Raw genomic sequence first — 18,083 nt, 5'->3', positions numbered from 1 at the left:
AGAAATAAGTAGTACAAACTCACAAAAAGAATACCATTAGTACTAAACACTCCAATTGCCATAACATGGATTAATACCTTCATTTGAAAAGAATAATCAAAACCAACACGGTTTTCCTGAAGGTCTCAACTAAGAACATTACGAGCCATTTTTTTCAACTGGACTGAAAGAAGACTCGAGGGAGGTTTTATTTCTCCTTCCAAAATGTCTATAATGCTGCTTCTGTATTGCCTCATTGGCTCCTTCATACAGCGCAATAGCAATCGAAGTGCCAATGTCCTCACCCCATTCCAGCCAGTATTCTCAATCCCTACTTGTCCGAGACAGAACTCTATTCAGTGTTCTATGTTTTACAAACATTCATTAAGCACACACAGTACTCTGGCACTGTGCTACTAAGATAAGTAAGACACTGGTGGTGTCTCCCTTCAAAGAGCTCACCAAAGTCCAGTAAAGAAAACATACTACTGCGGAAGTGTTAGGTCTGGCTCAAAGGACAAGATAATGCTTCAGATGGACTATTTCAGGAGATAACCTGACAACGAGGAGGAAGGACAATGGCAGCTGGGGAGACAAGGGGCTGGGGAAGAGTGACAACATTTAATCAGGACTAAAACTAAATATATGAAACATCATACTTATTTTACTCAGATAATTCTAGCATTCTGGAATAGCTGCAGTGAGACCATTGTATGCCATATTACAGAGCCTACATTTTCTTGCGCAGGTGACAGGGGAACAATGAAGGGGACAACTAGAGGGAAAAAAGCAATGTAGAATGCTGGCAAGTGAGGTCAGAGACTTGGAGAATAAAAAAAATTATAGAGAAAAAAATACGTAGCATGGAATATTACTCAGCAATAAAAAGTAATGAACTTCTGATACAACCACATGGAGAAAACTCAAAAATACTATGTTGATTGGAAAAAGCCATACAAAAGAGTATAATGTTACAGAATTCTATATACATAAAATTCAAGAACAAGCAAAATTAAGCTATGCTGATAAAATTCAGAAAGATGCTTACCTCAGGGGGAAAGGCATTGGATTGGAAAGGCAAGAGTATGAGGAATTTTCTGGGCAATGAAAATGTTCTGTATCTTGACCTCTATGGTAGTCACATGTGTGCACATATATGTAAAAACCCCATTTAGCTCTATACTTTAAATTTTACCACATATAAATTATAACTTAATCTATGTAAAAATGTACATATTTTACTAAAAAAAGAAAAAATGCATACATAATTGTGGTAGAATAAGGCCAGAATAAATTAAACCAGTGTCATCCCTTAAGCAATATCTGACTTTTAAGAAAATCAGAATAAAGGTTCTAACAGACACTGTATATTCAATTAGTAAACAAAATCCCTATAAGACGTTATGTAAAAAAGTCTAGCTTCTTTTCCCCTACAAGAAGATATACAGGCAAGTATTCTTTATAATAAATGCTGTGAAAACAGTGTACTTTTCCCAAAGAAAAGAAATAGCTCACTATAAACAAAAAAAAAATAAAAATTTTCTATACAGCAATACCTACCTTACAAGAAGTACTATAAAGATTAATAAGGCATGAGAAGCAGTTAACACAATATAGAGCACAGTAAGAACTCTTCACACTGTCATTACAATTATTATGTAACAGCAATAAAAGTGAAACTCTCCTTCCAATTATGCCTAAACCACTTACTGAGAATACACTGTTTAACTGCATATTACTCAACTACAGCACTTCTCACTCTGGGCTTTTTTTTTTCTTTTTTTAACTTTGAAATCAGCAAGTTTCTGACAGCTGAAACATCTGGTTAGATTGGAGAAAGACCAAATTAACTACAATTTATCAAAGTATTCTTTTTAATCTGCTTATATCCTGAAACCATGTTCATTTACCAAAAGACAGCAAATGTATCCTTTTAACATCTCAACAGCTTATATTATTGAAAACCCATATACCAAACCAAACAAGTACATGATCACAATTCAATTTCCTGAAAATCAACAGTCTTAAAAAATTAAAGCAAAGCACAATGCTAAATTATAAAGTCATTCAGTACAAATATTCATAAGAAAAATATTATCATTTACAGTTCTGAACATAATACTAACATAAAAAAAACACAATTTGGCCAATTTAATCAATTTGTAGAAGGGCTTCATTAATAGAAACAAAAAAGTAAAATTCACAAAGGCAAAAACTACTCAAGTACTACCATCCACTAAGAAAACATTGAAGCAATCTAGCAAATCTCTTACTGAACTGGTTTCTGAATAGCTAAACCAAATGCCAACTCAATTTTCTATGTTTAATAGTCACTGGAAACTGCATTAAACTCAACATAAAAGAAGGAAAATGAAGAATTTAGTTCCACAATTTCATAGCTCTACTGTTACTTCCACCAAATCAACTGGAGCAAGTACATCAAAAAGTCAGTTCTTCATATTTCAAAATTTTATTGAAAAACTCATTAATTCTGAACTTAAAGACACATTTTTAAAACATAAGTTTTTTTGTATTATTCCTACTTTGATACGTAACACTTAACAAAGTCTTCTACTTACCTAGATTTTGTCTTATTAACATCTCGTTGCAAAAACAATCTCATTCGAAATTAACTCAAACCTGAAAAAATACATGCAAAGACCATCATTTAGTTTTCTGCTTCAGATAGAAATAAGTACATTTCTATGACACCCTTATTGTTTTAAATTAAAAACTGCAAATCTAATTATTTTCTTTATATAACATCTATCTGAAAAAGTCATTCAACTAAAACACGATCATTTTAAACTTTTAGGAAACTTGCTAAATACTACCTTTTTGATGAACTGAGATATATTCAAATGAGAAACTTAATCTTTCTAGTTATCTTTAAAAAAGATTTACAATATGGGGCACCTGGGTGGCTCAGTTGGTTAAGCATCCGACTTCAACTCATGTGATGATCTTGCAATCCGTGAGTTCGAGCCCTGCATGGGGCTCTGGGCTGACAGCTCAGAGCCTGGAGCCTGCTTTGGATTCTGTGTCACCCTCTCTCTCTCTCTGCCCCTCCCCTGCTCACACTCTGTCTGTCTGTCTGTCTCTCTCTCTCTCAAAAATAAATAAACCATAAATAAAATTTTTTAAAGATTTACAATAACTTATTTTGATTAATTTTAATAGTATAGCAATAATTAAAATCAGTATTTGTTAAAACACACACTTCTATCTAGATGTTTGTCTAATACTATTACATACATGCCAAAAAGTACACCAAAAAGCTGAAGATAAAAATACAGTATGAGATGGCATAAAAGTATACACTAATAATAACTGTAATAATGACTAACAACGATTATTTGCTAAATGCCATGGGCCATTATTCTAGAAGGCAGTATATACTGATACTCTCCTACTTCCTCAATTTAACCTACAATCTAGCATAATGTGACCGCCACCCCAACATTCCCTTATACTTGAAAAATTACCTACCTCTAATTTTTCACATTTCACAAATTCTGAAAACTCAGTATGTCTTATTCTGTACTCTACACATCTCCTCTCCTTATCTGAAACAAGCTTGTTACTCTTTTAAATTCTTATTCCCCAAAAATGGCACCACCATACCTACTGCCATTCCCACCTAGATTACTGTAACTACTCTGTTTCCAGACTATCATCTCAAATTCATCCTTCTCAGAATCATATAAGTCCTCATTTTCAAACAGCTATCCTGAAGATGTCACATCTATGCTTCAAGTCCTTCAACACTACTCATCAATGATCTCATCCTTATCGATTTATCCCCAATCTTTACTCTCCCATTCACTCCAGGTTTCTAATACTAAACCCCTTCAACTCCCAGAACAGCTCCCACGCACACTCAACTTTCATGCTTTTTAACATGGCAAACTACACTTACTGTCTCTAACTTTGCTAACATATTTTTTACTAGTTTTGCAATATTCAAATATTAGTTTGAATATTAGTTATCCCGAAAGATCCTTCTCTAATTTCTTCAGCGATGTTGTGTTTCTCAATTGCTATTAACAACTGGTGATAGCTCTGTATCAATTGTTTACTTGTGTGTTTTTCTGAACTACAGTGTGGACACACTGAGGCCAAGAAGTCATTCAGCTTATTTCAGCATTTTCACTGGATGGTACGTGGTAAAAGTACAACAATGTAGGCTGAATGAAAGATAAGAAATTTTGTGTTGTATCCCAAAATGTACATAGGGAAATAAGTAAAATTCAGGCTAATGAGTTTAATTCACATTTCCAGGACTAGAGAAAAAAAGTTCATATCACTTCTGAATACAGTAATATTACTTTATGAAATAACTACATCTAAGTAAGATACAACTGACAAAAATCAGACCAATGCAAACTTCTATAGAGTAAATTAATTAATTTCACTGATCATCAGTACCAAGATTTTGGTTCTAAATGTTTGCATCCCTACTGAAAACAAAGTTTGTGGACTATAATTCCCGGACTAATTAAAGTATTGGACTTAAGCAAAAAAGAGTTGGAGAAGAAGGTGAATATGGTTTTAATACTAATAATGTCAATAAACTAGAAAGGTGGTTCACAAACTTCAGCATACATCAGAATCACCTAGAGAGCATGTTATACAGACTGCCAGCCCCCACCCTCAGAGCTCCTGATTCAGTAGTTCTAAGTTGGAGCCTAATAATTTGCATTTCTAGTAAGTTCCTAAGATCATGCTGCTATTTCCAGGGCCACAACTGAGAATCACAGGCCTGGAGTTTTCTACATAATGTCTAGAAGAGACAAGAATATTCTCTCTGCCATCCACTACCACCAATCTTTACCTACCCAGAACTGGATACTGTGACCTATTGCAAACTAAACTATAAATCAAAGTGAGAGGACTAAAAGTCCACTAGGAGTTGCTGAGTGTGAAAGGATGAAAAACAATGGCCCTGCAAAAGAGAATGCACATCCTAGTACCTGTGAATATTACCTTGTATGACCGCTCCTCCCAAAAGAAAAGTCTTTACAGATGTAATTAGTTAAAAATTTGAGATGGAGAGAATACCCTGGATTATCTGGGTGGGCCCTAAGTACAGTCACATATATTCCTGAAAGAGAGGAGACAGGGAAATGTGACTATACAAAGAGAAGGTGAAGACAGAGTAGAGATTTGAAACACTGGCTTTGAAGATTGCAGCCACAGTCAGGAATGTCAGTAGCCACCAGAATTGAAAGAGAACTTTGTAGAAAGTTTCACCATTTCTTAAAGTGTCAAATATACAACTACTACACGTATAATCCAGTCATTCCACTTCTAGGTATCTACCCAAAGAAATGAAAGCATATGCTCATATAAAAACTTACAAACGTTCACCTTTATTTGTAACAGCCAAAAATTGAAGGAAAAATTGTCCACCAACATGTGAACCCTTACAGTTTTACAATGGAATAAGTAGGAGTGAATTAATGACACATGCAATGTATATGAATTTGAAAATTATGCTGACTGAAAAAAATATAGACAAAAAGATTATATACTGCATAAGGGAGGAGCAATAAATATGAAAGGATTAAAAGGGGCACAAGTAAAGTTTGAGGGTAAAGGATAAGTTTATAATCTTCATTGTGGTGATGATTTCATGGGTACACACAGATACGAAATGTATTCAAATTGTACACATAAAACATGATTTATTACATACCAATTACACTTCAATAAAACGGATTATAAGATCACAATATACAAATATTAATAAACTTGGGAAAACAATGAAATCTCTAATTAAAGAAGTTAGAGTAATAATAATGAATACAAAAAGAATATTGTCATTTATAACCAAAAAAGAGTAGAGGTGAAAATAAATCCTCTTTCAACATCTACAACTGGTACTACAATTTTGGTAATTCAATGCATGAACGATGCTTCCAGAATGTCATTAGATATATTCAATGAAACATACGTAACTAGAATCATCTGGACCTCTGAACAGATTGACATATTTAATTTATACTTGCCTAAACTTCTATACCCAAACACAATTCCTCCTGAAATATAATAAAGGTCAACCTGGAACTAAACAAATACAGAATATTAATTTTACATCATGAATCAAAAATCTGTCTGCAAAAACAGCTCCAATTCTACACTTCCCCATTATTCATGCATTTGACAATGAGGCTTTGCAGTTTCTCCCATCAAGAGGTAGAGTGTTTTCCCCTACCCTTAAATCTAGGCTTCCTTATGAGGAAGATCAATAGAATGTAACAGACGTCAGTTCACAAATTCTGAGCTAGACCTCAGGAGACCTTGCATGGTTCTTCTTAGAATCCTGCTACCATCATGAGAACAAGCCTACTCTAATCTGCTGGAGGATAACAGGACAGACCAAATGTCCCACCACAGGCCACCCTAGGGAACTCAGTCAAGAGCACCAACGCCACCTTCCTGACCTGCTGCTGAATGCAGACTCATAAATGAGTCCAGGCAAGACCAGAAATACTGCCCACCTGACTTACAGACTTGTTTTAACAATAAAGGTTTGTCTTAAACCACCAAGTTTTAGAGTACAAGTAAAACCCTGAATTGCAAGTAACTTGGTCTGTGAGTGTTCTGCAAGACCAGCAAACATTTCTAATAAATTTTAAAACAAGTGATGTCTTGCAATTTGAGTAGTAGGTGACACCGAATATCACATGATCACAACTGAGCCAATGGTTCTTGAATTTGCTTTGCTATACAAGTGCTTTGGATTATAAGCATTTCCAGAACAAATTATCCTCACAAACCAAGGTTTTACTGTAGTCTATTACACAGTAACAGCACACTGATACAACTCAATCCTAAAGAAACCAAATTAAATTATTCTTATCCCTAGAAGGGTTTTTATTTTTCTTAAGCATTTAAAAAAAATTTTAATGTTTATTTTTGAGAGAGACAGAGCATGAGTGGGTGAGGGGCCGAGAGAGAGGAAGACACAGAATCTGAACAGGGGCTTAAACTCACGAACTGTGAGATCATGACTTGAACCGAAGTTGAACACTCAACCAACTGAGCCACCCAGGAGTCGCTAGAAGAGTTATTTTAGATTAACAATTGACCTCAATTTTTGAAGGCAAGGAAAAAAGAGACATAAAAGTCTCTTTTACTCTTTTATTAGCAGTGACTCTACAAAACATCTTGTGAGTTTGTCAATTTCAAGAGACATATAAACTGAGCAAAATCCTTTTTACAAGTAATGTTACCAGTCAACTATTATTTTTTGTGAAATTCTGTTGCTAGACAGCTTTACTAGATATAACCATATAATGAAAATTTTCAGGGTCCTCCAAAATGATCTATGAAAACTATTAACGAGCAATCTGCTATCTTACCTAACATCCTTTTTCCGATTTATGTTAATGGCACCCTGACTGCCCATTAATAAAACACTGTTCACTCAACTGTTAAAGTGGCACCATAGGCCTCCGGACTGAGGGATGAACAAGTGGCATCCAGGCTGATGAGAATTCCTCAGGCAGCCACAGCAATTTGTTCATAGATGAGGAGGCAGGCCAGTGTGGGAAATTGGGAATCCTTCCCAGGATGTTTCCAAGTACTAGGAAAGATACACTCTTCAGTGGAAATAACAGCCATGAGAATTATGTATGTCAGAGCAGCCAGCAGCATCTCTGCCACATCACAACATACTTAGTAATGAAGCGACCATAGAAAAAACCCAAGCCAAAAGCTTTAATCATTACCACAATGACATTATATGCACCCATCAATCCAAACATTCTCGAAATAACTGTAGTAATAGCAGAATAGTAAATAACTTATCAATCCTCCTACTGAAGTACCTACTAGAGAAACTGAACAAAATATTTAAAAAACTATCAATCTGAAGGCACCAAAAAGTTAACACAACAGTAAAGAATGACCTGGCCAAGATCCAAGATGGGATGGAAACCTACTGATACAAACCCAGCATCCAAGGATGTTTCTTTGCCTTGGGGGTTTTTACCAATACAGATGAGGCAGCTGAGAAACTGATCATAATTTCTGACATTGTTTTAGAGCTAAGGGGACCAAAACAGGAATGCAAGGTTCAGAAATGGTGGGAGCCATACTGAATACTGCCTGCTATTAAACTGAGACTCCAAAGGACTAAACTCTAGTGAGCCAGAAGTAAACAAGTCCTTGCATGTACTGCAGCCCTACCTAAAGACTTTAGTTGAGCAAATTAAAACAAAAACAAACAAACAAACAAACAAAACAAACTCAATCCCTAAAATTTAAATAAAGTAATCCCAGATTGCTGGTCACCCCAGGTGAGGCACAAGCAAACAAAAATTATCTCTGGAAAAAGATAATACAGAATTATTATCAGATTTTAGGCCTGGAGAAGCAGCTGAAAATAGAAATAGAAATTTAAGTGAGAGAACTAGCAGTGAGAGAACCAGAGAAGTAGTGAAAAAATTATCAGCATAAACTTTGCTAAATCACCAGATGACTGATGAACGAAGTATGTAAAGAGAACTGCAGGGGTCAAGGGAAAAAAATCTGGCAGAGGCCAGTATTTTTACACTTGAAAAACAGAGCTGTACTACTGATGCTTTTTCAACAGAGCGCATTTCTCAAGTGTGCACCATTTGGGCAACAAGAAGGTGAAGCCTTACAAGGCTGAAGTGCCAGAGGACAGAACCACAGCCCAGGAGAACAGATGAAAACTAGTGGAATCCCTAGAAGAAAACCACAGGGCAAGCATCAAAACCAGACTATAAACCTCACCCAACAAATCTCAGAAAAACACCAACAGAAACTGGAGTCACTAAAACATGTTAATATAATGTCCAGTTTTCAAGCAAAATTATATCCTACACAAAGAGGAGATTGTGATCCATACTCAGGAAAAAAAGGGGAGTCAATTGATACATTTGGAAACTGGCAAATGGGAACTAAAACCACTACACACTCTCTAAAATGACTAAAATTAAAGATTAACAATATAAAGTGTTGGTAAAATTGAAATGCAAAAGTGTTGATGAGATTGTAAATTGTTACAAAACACTTTGGAAAAAACGTTAGTATCTTCTGACATTAAACATAAATGTACCCTAAAACCAAGCTATTAAACTCCTGGATATTTACTCAATATAAATGTGTGCATGAGTACACGAGGAGACATGCACAAGTAAATACATAGCAGCATTATCCATAAAAGCCTAAAAAGCCTAAAAAGTAGAAACAATCCAAGTTTCCACAAATAACAAAATGGATAAATTGTAGGATATTCATATAATGTACTGTACTATACAGGCACACCTGACAAGCAGCATGGGTTCAGTTCCAGACCATCACAATAAAGCAAAATAGTAAAGTGAGTAAAATGATTTTTTGGTTTCCCAGTACATATAAAAGTTATGTATACACTATACTATAGTCTATTAAGTGTGCAATAGCATTATGTCTAAAAAAAGTACATACCTTAATTTTATATTATATTATTATATTTTTAATATTTTATTGCTAAAAAATACTAACCATTTTCTGAGTTATCAATGAGTCATAATCTTTTTGCTGGTCTTGCCTCAGAGTTGATAGATGCTGACTGATTAGGGTGGTGGCTACTGAAGGTTGGGTGGCTGCGGCAATTTCTTAAAATAAGACAAGTTTGCCACATCAAATGAGTCTTCCTTTCATGAACTATTTCTCTGTAGCAAGTGATGCTGTTTGAAAACAATTTAGCCACAGTAAAATTTCTTTGAAAATTGGAGCCAGTCCTCTCAAACCCCGCTGTTGCTTTATCAAGTTTATATAGTATGTAAATCCTTTGTTGTCATTTCAACAATCTGCACAGCATCTTCACCAGGACTGGAGTGCATCTTTAAAAAGCACTTTCTTTGCTCATCCCTATGAAGCAACTCTTCACCTGTTCAAGCTTTATCATGAGATTGCAGCCATTCAGTCACACCTTCAGGCTCCACTTCTAGTTGTCTTGCTATTTCCACCACACCTGAAGTTACTTTCTCCACTGAAGTCATGAACCTCTCTCCAAGTCATCCATGAGGGTTGAATTCAGCTTCTTCCAAATTGCTGTCCATGTTGTTATTATGACCGCTTCTCATGAATTATGAATGTTCTTAATGGCATCTAAAATGGTGAATCCAGGTTTTATTTTTTTATTTTAGAGACAGATAAGAGAGAGTACGCACGCAAGCAGGGGAGAGGTGCAGAGGGAAAGACAGAATCTTAAGCAGGCTACAGGCTCAGTGCAGAGCCCAATGCAGGGCCCGATTCCATGACCCTGGGATCATGACCTGTGTTGAAATCAAGAGTCGTATGCTCAATTGACTGAGCTACCCCAGCGCCCCTGAATCTAGGTTTTCAATTTACTTTGTTCAGATCTATCTTTGGAATCACTATGGCATCTACAGTCTTACAAAATGCACTTTTTAAACAAGACTTGAAATTACTCCTTGATCCATGGGCTGCACAATGGATGTTGTGTTAACAAACATGAAAACAACATTCACCTCATTACACATCTTTGTCAGAGCTCTTGACCAGGTGTATTGTCAGTAATATTTACAAAGAAATCTTTTTTCCTAGGAGTAGGTCAAACAGTAGGCTTAACATAGTCAATGAAACATGTTATAAAAAGATGTGCTCTCAACCATGCTTTGTTATTGCATTTATAGAGCACAGGCAGAGTAGATGTATGTAATTCTTAAGGGCCTTACGATTTTTAGAATAATAAATGAGCACTGGTTTCACCAGCTGCATTAGCCCCCAACAAGTCAGCCAGTTCTTCGACGTTTTGAAGCCAGGTAATGGCTTTTCCTCTCTAGCTATGCAAGCCCTAGATGGCATCTTCTTCCACTAGAAGGCTGCTTTGTCAATAATGACAATCTGTCGTTTAGTGTAGCCACCTTTGTTAATTACCTTACCTAGATATCTTCTGAATAACTTGCTGCAGCTTCTATATCGGCGCTTGCTGCTTCACCTTGCACTTTTATGTTCTAAAGAAGGCTTCTTTCTTTAAACCTCACAAACCAAAATCTGCTAGCTCCAAACAGTTTTTTCTGCAGCCTTTCACCTCTCAGCCTTTCCAGAATTGAAGAGAGGGATTTGCTCTGTAATTAAATGCTCTATCCCTGAGCTATCTCCCCTGAAGGGCCTTGCTCTGGATAAGGCTTTGGCTTAAGGGAATGTTGTGGCTGATTTGATCTTCTATCCAAACCACTAAAACTTTCAACCATATCAGCAATAAGGCTGTTTCATTTTCTCATTATTCATGTGTTCACTGATGTAGCACTTTTAATTTCTTTCAAGAACTTTTCCTGTGCATTCACACATTAACTGACAAAGAGGCCTAGCTTTCAGTCTATCTCAGCTTTTGACATGCCTTCCTTACTAAGCCTAATCATTTCCAGGTTCTGAGTTAAAGTGAGAGACGTGCAACTCTTCCTTTCACTTAAAAACTTAGAAGCCATTGTAGGATTATTAACTGGCCTATTTTCAATATTGTGTCTCAGGGAATAGGAAGGCTCAAATAAAGGAAGAGAAACGGGAACAGGCAGCCAGTCAGTGGAGCAATCAGAACACAACCAACATTTATTAAGTTTACCATGCCATGGTGGTTTCTGGCACCCCAAAGCAATTATAGTAGTGACATCAACAATAACTGGTCACAGATCATCGTAAGAAATATAGCAATAAAATGTGTGAAATGTTGTGAGAATTACCAAAATGTGACACAAAAACATGACGCAAAGCAAATGCTGTTGGAAAACTGGTGCTGACAGACTTGCAGATACAGGGTTGCCACAAACCTGAAATTTGTAAAATAAATAAATAAAAAAAAGCACTTGCAAGGCTCAACAAAGTGTGATAAAATGAGGTATGCCTGTAAAGCAATGAAACTGAATGAACTACAATTTTATGTGAAAATATAAATGACTCACAAATAATGCTGAAAAAAGCCAAGATCCAATTATGCAAATTTCATTAATAGGAAAAAATATATACCTTAAAAATGTATTTTTAAGTAATAAAAATATAAAACAAAAAAGCGACTACATAAAAGGTGGGATGGTAGCCTCCCAAAGACAAAGGGGAGGCTGATTGGGAGGGAACAGAGTGGAAGGAGTGGCAATGTGTTAAATTCTTGACTAGGGGTTAAGAAGGTATGCACTTCTGAATTCTAAAGTTGTACATTTTTACCATGTGTTATTCTGAGTATTTTTTTCCACATTAAAAACATTACAATATTAAAAATATAGACATTTAAGGCTTTGACTTTTCCCCTGAGTAAAGCATTGGCATTATACTAGAGTATTTTGTTTCTACTTTAATTAAAATTATACAAATACATTATTTTAAGATTTCAATTAAAGCTTGTTATGAAAATCAAGACTACCCACCACCCCTTCTCTAACCATCCCTCCCCTACCCCTGATTTCTAAACAATGTAGTTATACTTGTATGTGGATTTTTCACTTTGGATCTGACCGAACCTTACATGAGAAAATGAATTAACTCCCTGTATTCCTTCTATATTTTCTAAAACCTCCTCAAAGCCCTATTGAGGATGGCTAGCTGAATTTTTCACAAAAGTGTAAAAGCAATTCAACAGAGAAAAAAATGTCTTTTCAACAGTTGGTGCTAGAGCAACTGAATATACAGACAGAAGAAAAAAGAGGATACCAACTTAAATCTTACACTCTATACCAATATTAACTCAAAATGGATTATAGATTTAAACATAAAATGAAAAACTATTAATCCTGTAGAAGACAGAAAAATCATCAGGATCTAGACCTAGAAAAAGAGTTCTTAGAAATAACACCAAAAGCATGATCCACAAAAGAAAAAACTTGATAAACTGGACTTCATCAAAACAAAAATCTTTTACCCTTCGAAAGATCCTGTTAAGATGATTAAAAAGTGACAGAGTTGGAGAAAGTATTTGTAAACTACAATAACAAAAGACTGCCATCTAAAACAGAATACAGAACTCTCAAAACTCAACAGTAAGACATAAGCAAAAATATCAAAATAAGGACATTTGAAAAGCATCATCTCCATTAAACCAAGAAGAACACTGGCAAAAATAGTGTCAACATTTTCCAAACTAGAAATTAACCAAAGGCTTGCAGCAATCTGGGGAGAATTTATTCAAGAAAGATAGCTATATTTTAGTAAGACCAGCAAACTGTGGCATTTTTATTTTGCCCTATTCCCAGCCTCCCACTCCAGCTTTATAGTAGCTTTGAAAGTCAACAGTCCACAAACCTGGTGAAAACTAACAGCCTGGCAGCTCTATCAGGGGGGCAGAAGAAGGTGGACTGCTTCTACTACTACATTCCCAGAGGACTGTCATTATTTGACAGTCTGGTTTCCTGGAAGACCCCACTCCCAAAGCTATCTTAATTTGACCTCAGAGCTCCCTCCATGCAAAACAAAACAAAACAAAACAAAACAAAACAAAACAAAACTTTGCCCCAAGGATATTTGTCAAAAACTATCAGAGGCAATTGTTTCATATTGCAGCTGACCAAGGCAGTGGATAACACTTGAGACAAACAATAAGCTAACCAAAAGAGCTTAAAAAGAAAACTGGGTGCTTCGAAAAGTTCCAAAATATTCCTGAGAATCTAGATGGTCATATGTAAGCACACGTATGTGCACATGCTCAGGAAAAAACTGAGAAGGCCCTAAGCACTCACCTCTGGCTAACGAGAAGCTCTACACAAGCAGCAAGTTAAGAGTAAGGCAAAGTTACAAAATTCTCTTCTGAATGCTGAAGGCCCCAACACACACAGACCTTCTAAACAAAAACTGGGAGACTCACTGATTCCAGGTATTTAAGGACACCTCTGTTGAATTATTAGTTGAACACTAAGCTCACTGAGTAGAGACTTCAGTGGTCACCCATATTAAAGAAAGCAGATTTTACTCAATTCACTTTTGTTTATTATATTAGTTCAGAATAAACAAACAGAAACAAACAGTAATAACAACAAACACTGGGGAGGGGAGAATATCTGATTATCAAAGCTTCCACATTATTAAAAATTTAGTTTTCAACAAAAAAACAGTAACACTTAAAAAAAAAAAGACTTAAAAGAAAGAATCGTTCATATACATGGGAAAACAAAGACAGTCAATATAAAGTGTTCAAGGAAACACAGACATTAGACTTAACAACCACATTCACAAATCGCTTATTTTAAACATGTTCAAAGAACTAAAGGAAATCTATGTCTAACAAACCAAAGGAAAGTTATGAGATAGATGTCCCACAAATAGAAAATATAAATAGATATATATCATGATAAAGAATAAAAAAAATTCTGGAGTTGAAATGTAAAAAATTTTAGTAAAATTAAAACTTCACTAGAAATTTTCACCAGATTTGAACAGGCAGAAAAAGAAATCAGTGAATCTGAAGATAAGTCAATTGTGATTAACTTCTCTGAAAACAGAAAGAAAAACAAATCAAAGATTAAAAAAAAAAAAAGAGGAGTCTAAGATACCTGGGGGACACCATTAAGCATGTCAACATACACATAATGGGAGTCCCAGAGAGAGGGGGAAAGAGGGGGAGAGAGAGAGACAGAGAAGTGAAAAGGGCAGAAAAAATATCTGGGGTGCCTGAAAGGCTCAGTTAGTTAAGCGTCTGACTTTTCATTTTGGCTCAGGTCATGATCTCATGGTTTATGGGTTCGAGCCCATGTCGTGCTCAGTACTGACAGTGTGGAGCCTGCTTGGAATTCTCTCTCCCTCTCTCTCTGCTCCTCCCCTACTTGCTATCTCTCTCTCTCTAAATAAACATTAAAAAAAAAAAAAACAACCAATATCTAAATAAATGACTGAAAAGTTCCCTAAATATTAACCTAACATCCAAAAACTCAATGAACTACTATAAATAAACTAAAAAACCAAAGAATCCTGAAACAGCCAAGAGATAAGTGACTTGTCATGTATAGAGATCCTCCATAAAATTAATAATTTCTCATCAGAAACCATGGAAGCCAGAAAGGCAAAGGGAAGACATATTCAAAGTACTGAAAAAGTAATACTATCAACCCAGAATTCTTTAACTACTTTTCAAAAAATGAAGGCGAAATTAAGACATTCACAGATAAACAAAAACTGACAGAACTGGTTACCAGGAGACCTAATATACAAGAAATACTGAAAGGTGTCCTTAAGGCTGAAATGAAAGGACGCTAGACCATAACTTGAATCCACCTGAAGAATAATGAGCACAGTAAAGGTAGCTAGGTAAGTAAATATTAAAGATACAATATAAAATATACATAAAATATATTATATAAAATATAGAACATTAAATAACTTTTAATTGTGTAACTTTTTTCTTCTGATTTAAGAGACATATAGAGACATAATTTGCATGAGAATAATAGCACAAAGGACAGAGAAGAAATGGAGCTATACAGGAGAAAAATTTTTGTATATTATTGAAATTAAGTTGCTATTAATCTGAACTAGATTGAAGTAAGTTATTAATTGCAATTCCCAGGACAACCACAATGAAAAAATATATAGTGAAAAAAAACTAATAAGGGATTTAAATGGTACTACAAAATAATCTATTTAGAACAAAGGAAGGTAACAGTAGAGGAAAAAAGAACAACAGAAAAAAAACCTTAAGATAAACACAAAACAAGTAACAAAATAGTGGACATAAATCCTCCCTTATCAGTAACTATATTAAATGCAAATAAACTTGACGTTCCAATCAAAACGAAGTGACTGACAGAATGTGTAAAAAAAGACAACCCAATTATACATTATCTAAAAGAGATGATACACCGTAGGTTCAAAGACACTTTTGATTCAAATAAACTGCAAGTAAAAGGATGGAAAAAGATATACCAAGCAATCTATAACCAAGAAAAAGAGCTGGAATGCTGGAATGGCTATACTCTTTTTTTTTTTTTTTTTTTTTTTTTTGAGAGACAGAGGGGAAGGGGTAGAATCTTAAGCAAGCTCCACACTCAGCACAGAACCTGAGACAGGGCTCAATCCCATGATACTGGGATCATGACTGAGCGAAAATCAAGAGTTGGACACTCAACTGATTGAGCTACCCAGGCACGCCAGGAATGGCTGTACTCTTATCACACAAAATAGACATTAAAAAAAATGTTACTAGAGACGACAAAGAGGGACATTTTATAATGATAAAAGGGTCAATTCATCAAAAATTATAGATCAGCTATAAACAAATACTCCTAAGAATAAAGACTCAAACATATGAAGCAGAAACATAAAACTGAAAGGAAAAATAGACAACAGACAAAAACAAACAAAAATAGTTGGGAGACTTATTTAACTCACTTCCAATAATGGATAGAGGCAGACCAAAAAAAAAAAAAAAAAAAAGCAAACAAAACAACACAAGGAAACAGAAGACTTTAACACTATAAACTAACTAGACTTGACAGGTACAGGATTCTCCACTCAAAACAGCAGAACACTTCCTTCTCAAGTGTACATGAACATACTATATGTAAGGCAATAATACAAGTCTCAAGAACTTTAAAGGAATAAAATAATACAAAGTATGTTCTCCAAACACCAGGGAATGAAAGTAGAAAGCAGTTACAGAAGGAAATTTGGGAAATTAATATGTGGAAATTAAGCAACAAACTCCTAAAAAACAAGAAGTCAAAGAAATCACACAGGAAAATTATAAAATACGTTAAGATTAAAACAAAAGCACAACACACCAAAATTTAAATGATGAAGTGAAAGCAGTGTTTAAAGGGAAATTTATAGCTATATATGCCTACATTTAAAAAGATCTCAATTCAAAAACCTAAACTTTGACCTTAAAAAAAAACAGAAAAAGAACAAACTAAACCCAAAACAGGCAGACGAAGAAAATAAAGATTACAGCATAAATAAATGAAACAGAGAACAGAAAAATAATACAGAACAATCAATGAAACCAAAAGTTGGTTCTTTGAAAACATCAATGAAGTTTACAAGCCTTCAGCTAGGCTGCCAAGAAAAAAAAAAAAAAAAGACAAATTATTATAATCAAGAATGATAAAGGGATCATTACTACTGGTGTTATGATAAAAATGATTATATGGGAACATTAGGAACAACTGTATAGCAACACATTAAATAACCTAGATAAAATGGACAAATTTTTAGGGGGAAAAACTACTGAAACTGATTCAAGAAGGGGTAGAAAATCCAAATAGCATTATAAGTTAAAGAGATTAAATAAGGAAAAAATTTACCAAAAGTAAACCAGGATTAGATGGATTCTCTGGTACAATCTACCTTTAAACCAAACGTTTAAAGAATTGACACCAATCCTCCACAAACTCTTCCTCAAAAAAGAAGAGGAAGGAACATTTCCTAATTCATTTTATGAAGCCATTATTACCTTCATACCAAAACCAAGACATCACAGGAAAAGAAAACTACATATAAACGTCCCTTTTGAATAAAATCACAAAAATCCCCTCTATTTTGTGTGCATGCACACACACGTTTCTAAAGACATACCATCTAGATCCTCTTTGCTTCTCGTTCCAATCTAAATTAATAACTCTCAGACCTGCTGCACAGCCACACTCCTTGGATCTCCCTTCACCATTATTTTAGGTATGCATTCTTTTTACTTATCTCCTGTACTGGATCCTATTTCCTGGATAATCCCTCTTTTTGATTTACCTCATCATTTTGATAAAGTCCACGTCCTCTAGTAACTTCCTGAGATACAGTGCAATTGAAATAAATATTCCAACGACCTCATATGTTTCATAACTTTAGCCTACTCCCACACTTGACAGCTTGGCAAGGTATAGAATTAGTTTGGAAATACCTTTCCTTCAAATGCTTTGAAGGCATTATTCCATTAACAATTACTTTCCATTGTTACTGATTCCTAATCCCTTTTATATGCTTCAAACGTGAAAGCTCTTAGGAACTTCCTTTTATTTCTAATGTCTGAAATTTCACCATGATGTACTTTGACGTGGGTTCTTCCCCCCTAGTCACTATGCGGAGCATTCCGTGCACCCTGTCAGTGTGAAAACCCAAGTTTTTTGTTCACTTATTAATTTCCTCCACACATT

At 35.1% G+C, this 18,083-nt stretch overlaps 1 protein-coding gene across 25 annotated transcripts in view; it reads right to left on the bottom strand.

Moving 5' to 3' along the window:
* ZNF644 (zinc finger protein 644) overlaps nt 1–18,083 on the bottom strand; it is a 104,577-nt gene that overhangs the window by 71,615 nt on the left and 14,879 nt on the right. For 13 of the 25 annotated variants that reach the window (XM_019414110.2, XM_019414114.2, XM_019414125.2 and 10 more), the window contains one exon: nt 2,559–2,619. In XM_019414110.2, the coding sequence (XP_019269655.2) occupies nt 2,559–2,602 (44 nt within the window). In that variant the 5' untranslated portion in view covers nt 2,603–2,619. Of the gene's footprint in view, nt 1–2,558; nt 2,620–7,416; nt 7,571–9,498; nt 10,108–18,083 lie in introns of all 25 variants that reach the window. The other 12 variants (XM_019414112.2, XM_019414118.2, XM_053892710.1 and 9 more) reach the window with 3 other exon arrangements.

Source organism: Panthera pardus, unplaced genomic scaffold (genome assembly GCF_024362965.1).
Source record: "Panthera pardus isolate Hobbes unplaced genomic scaffold, ASM2436296v1 HiC_scaffold_11, whole genome shotgun sequence".
Lineage (NCBI taxonomy): Eukaryota > Metazoa > Chordata > Mammalia > Carnivora > Felidae > Panthera > Panthera pardus.
This window is presented reverse-complemented; position numbering and strand designations above follow the sequence as displayed.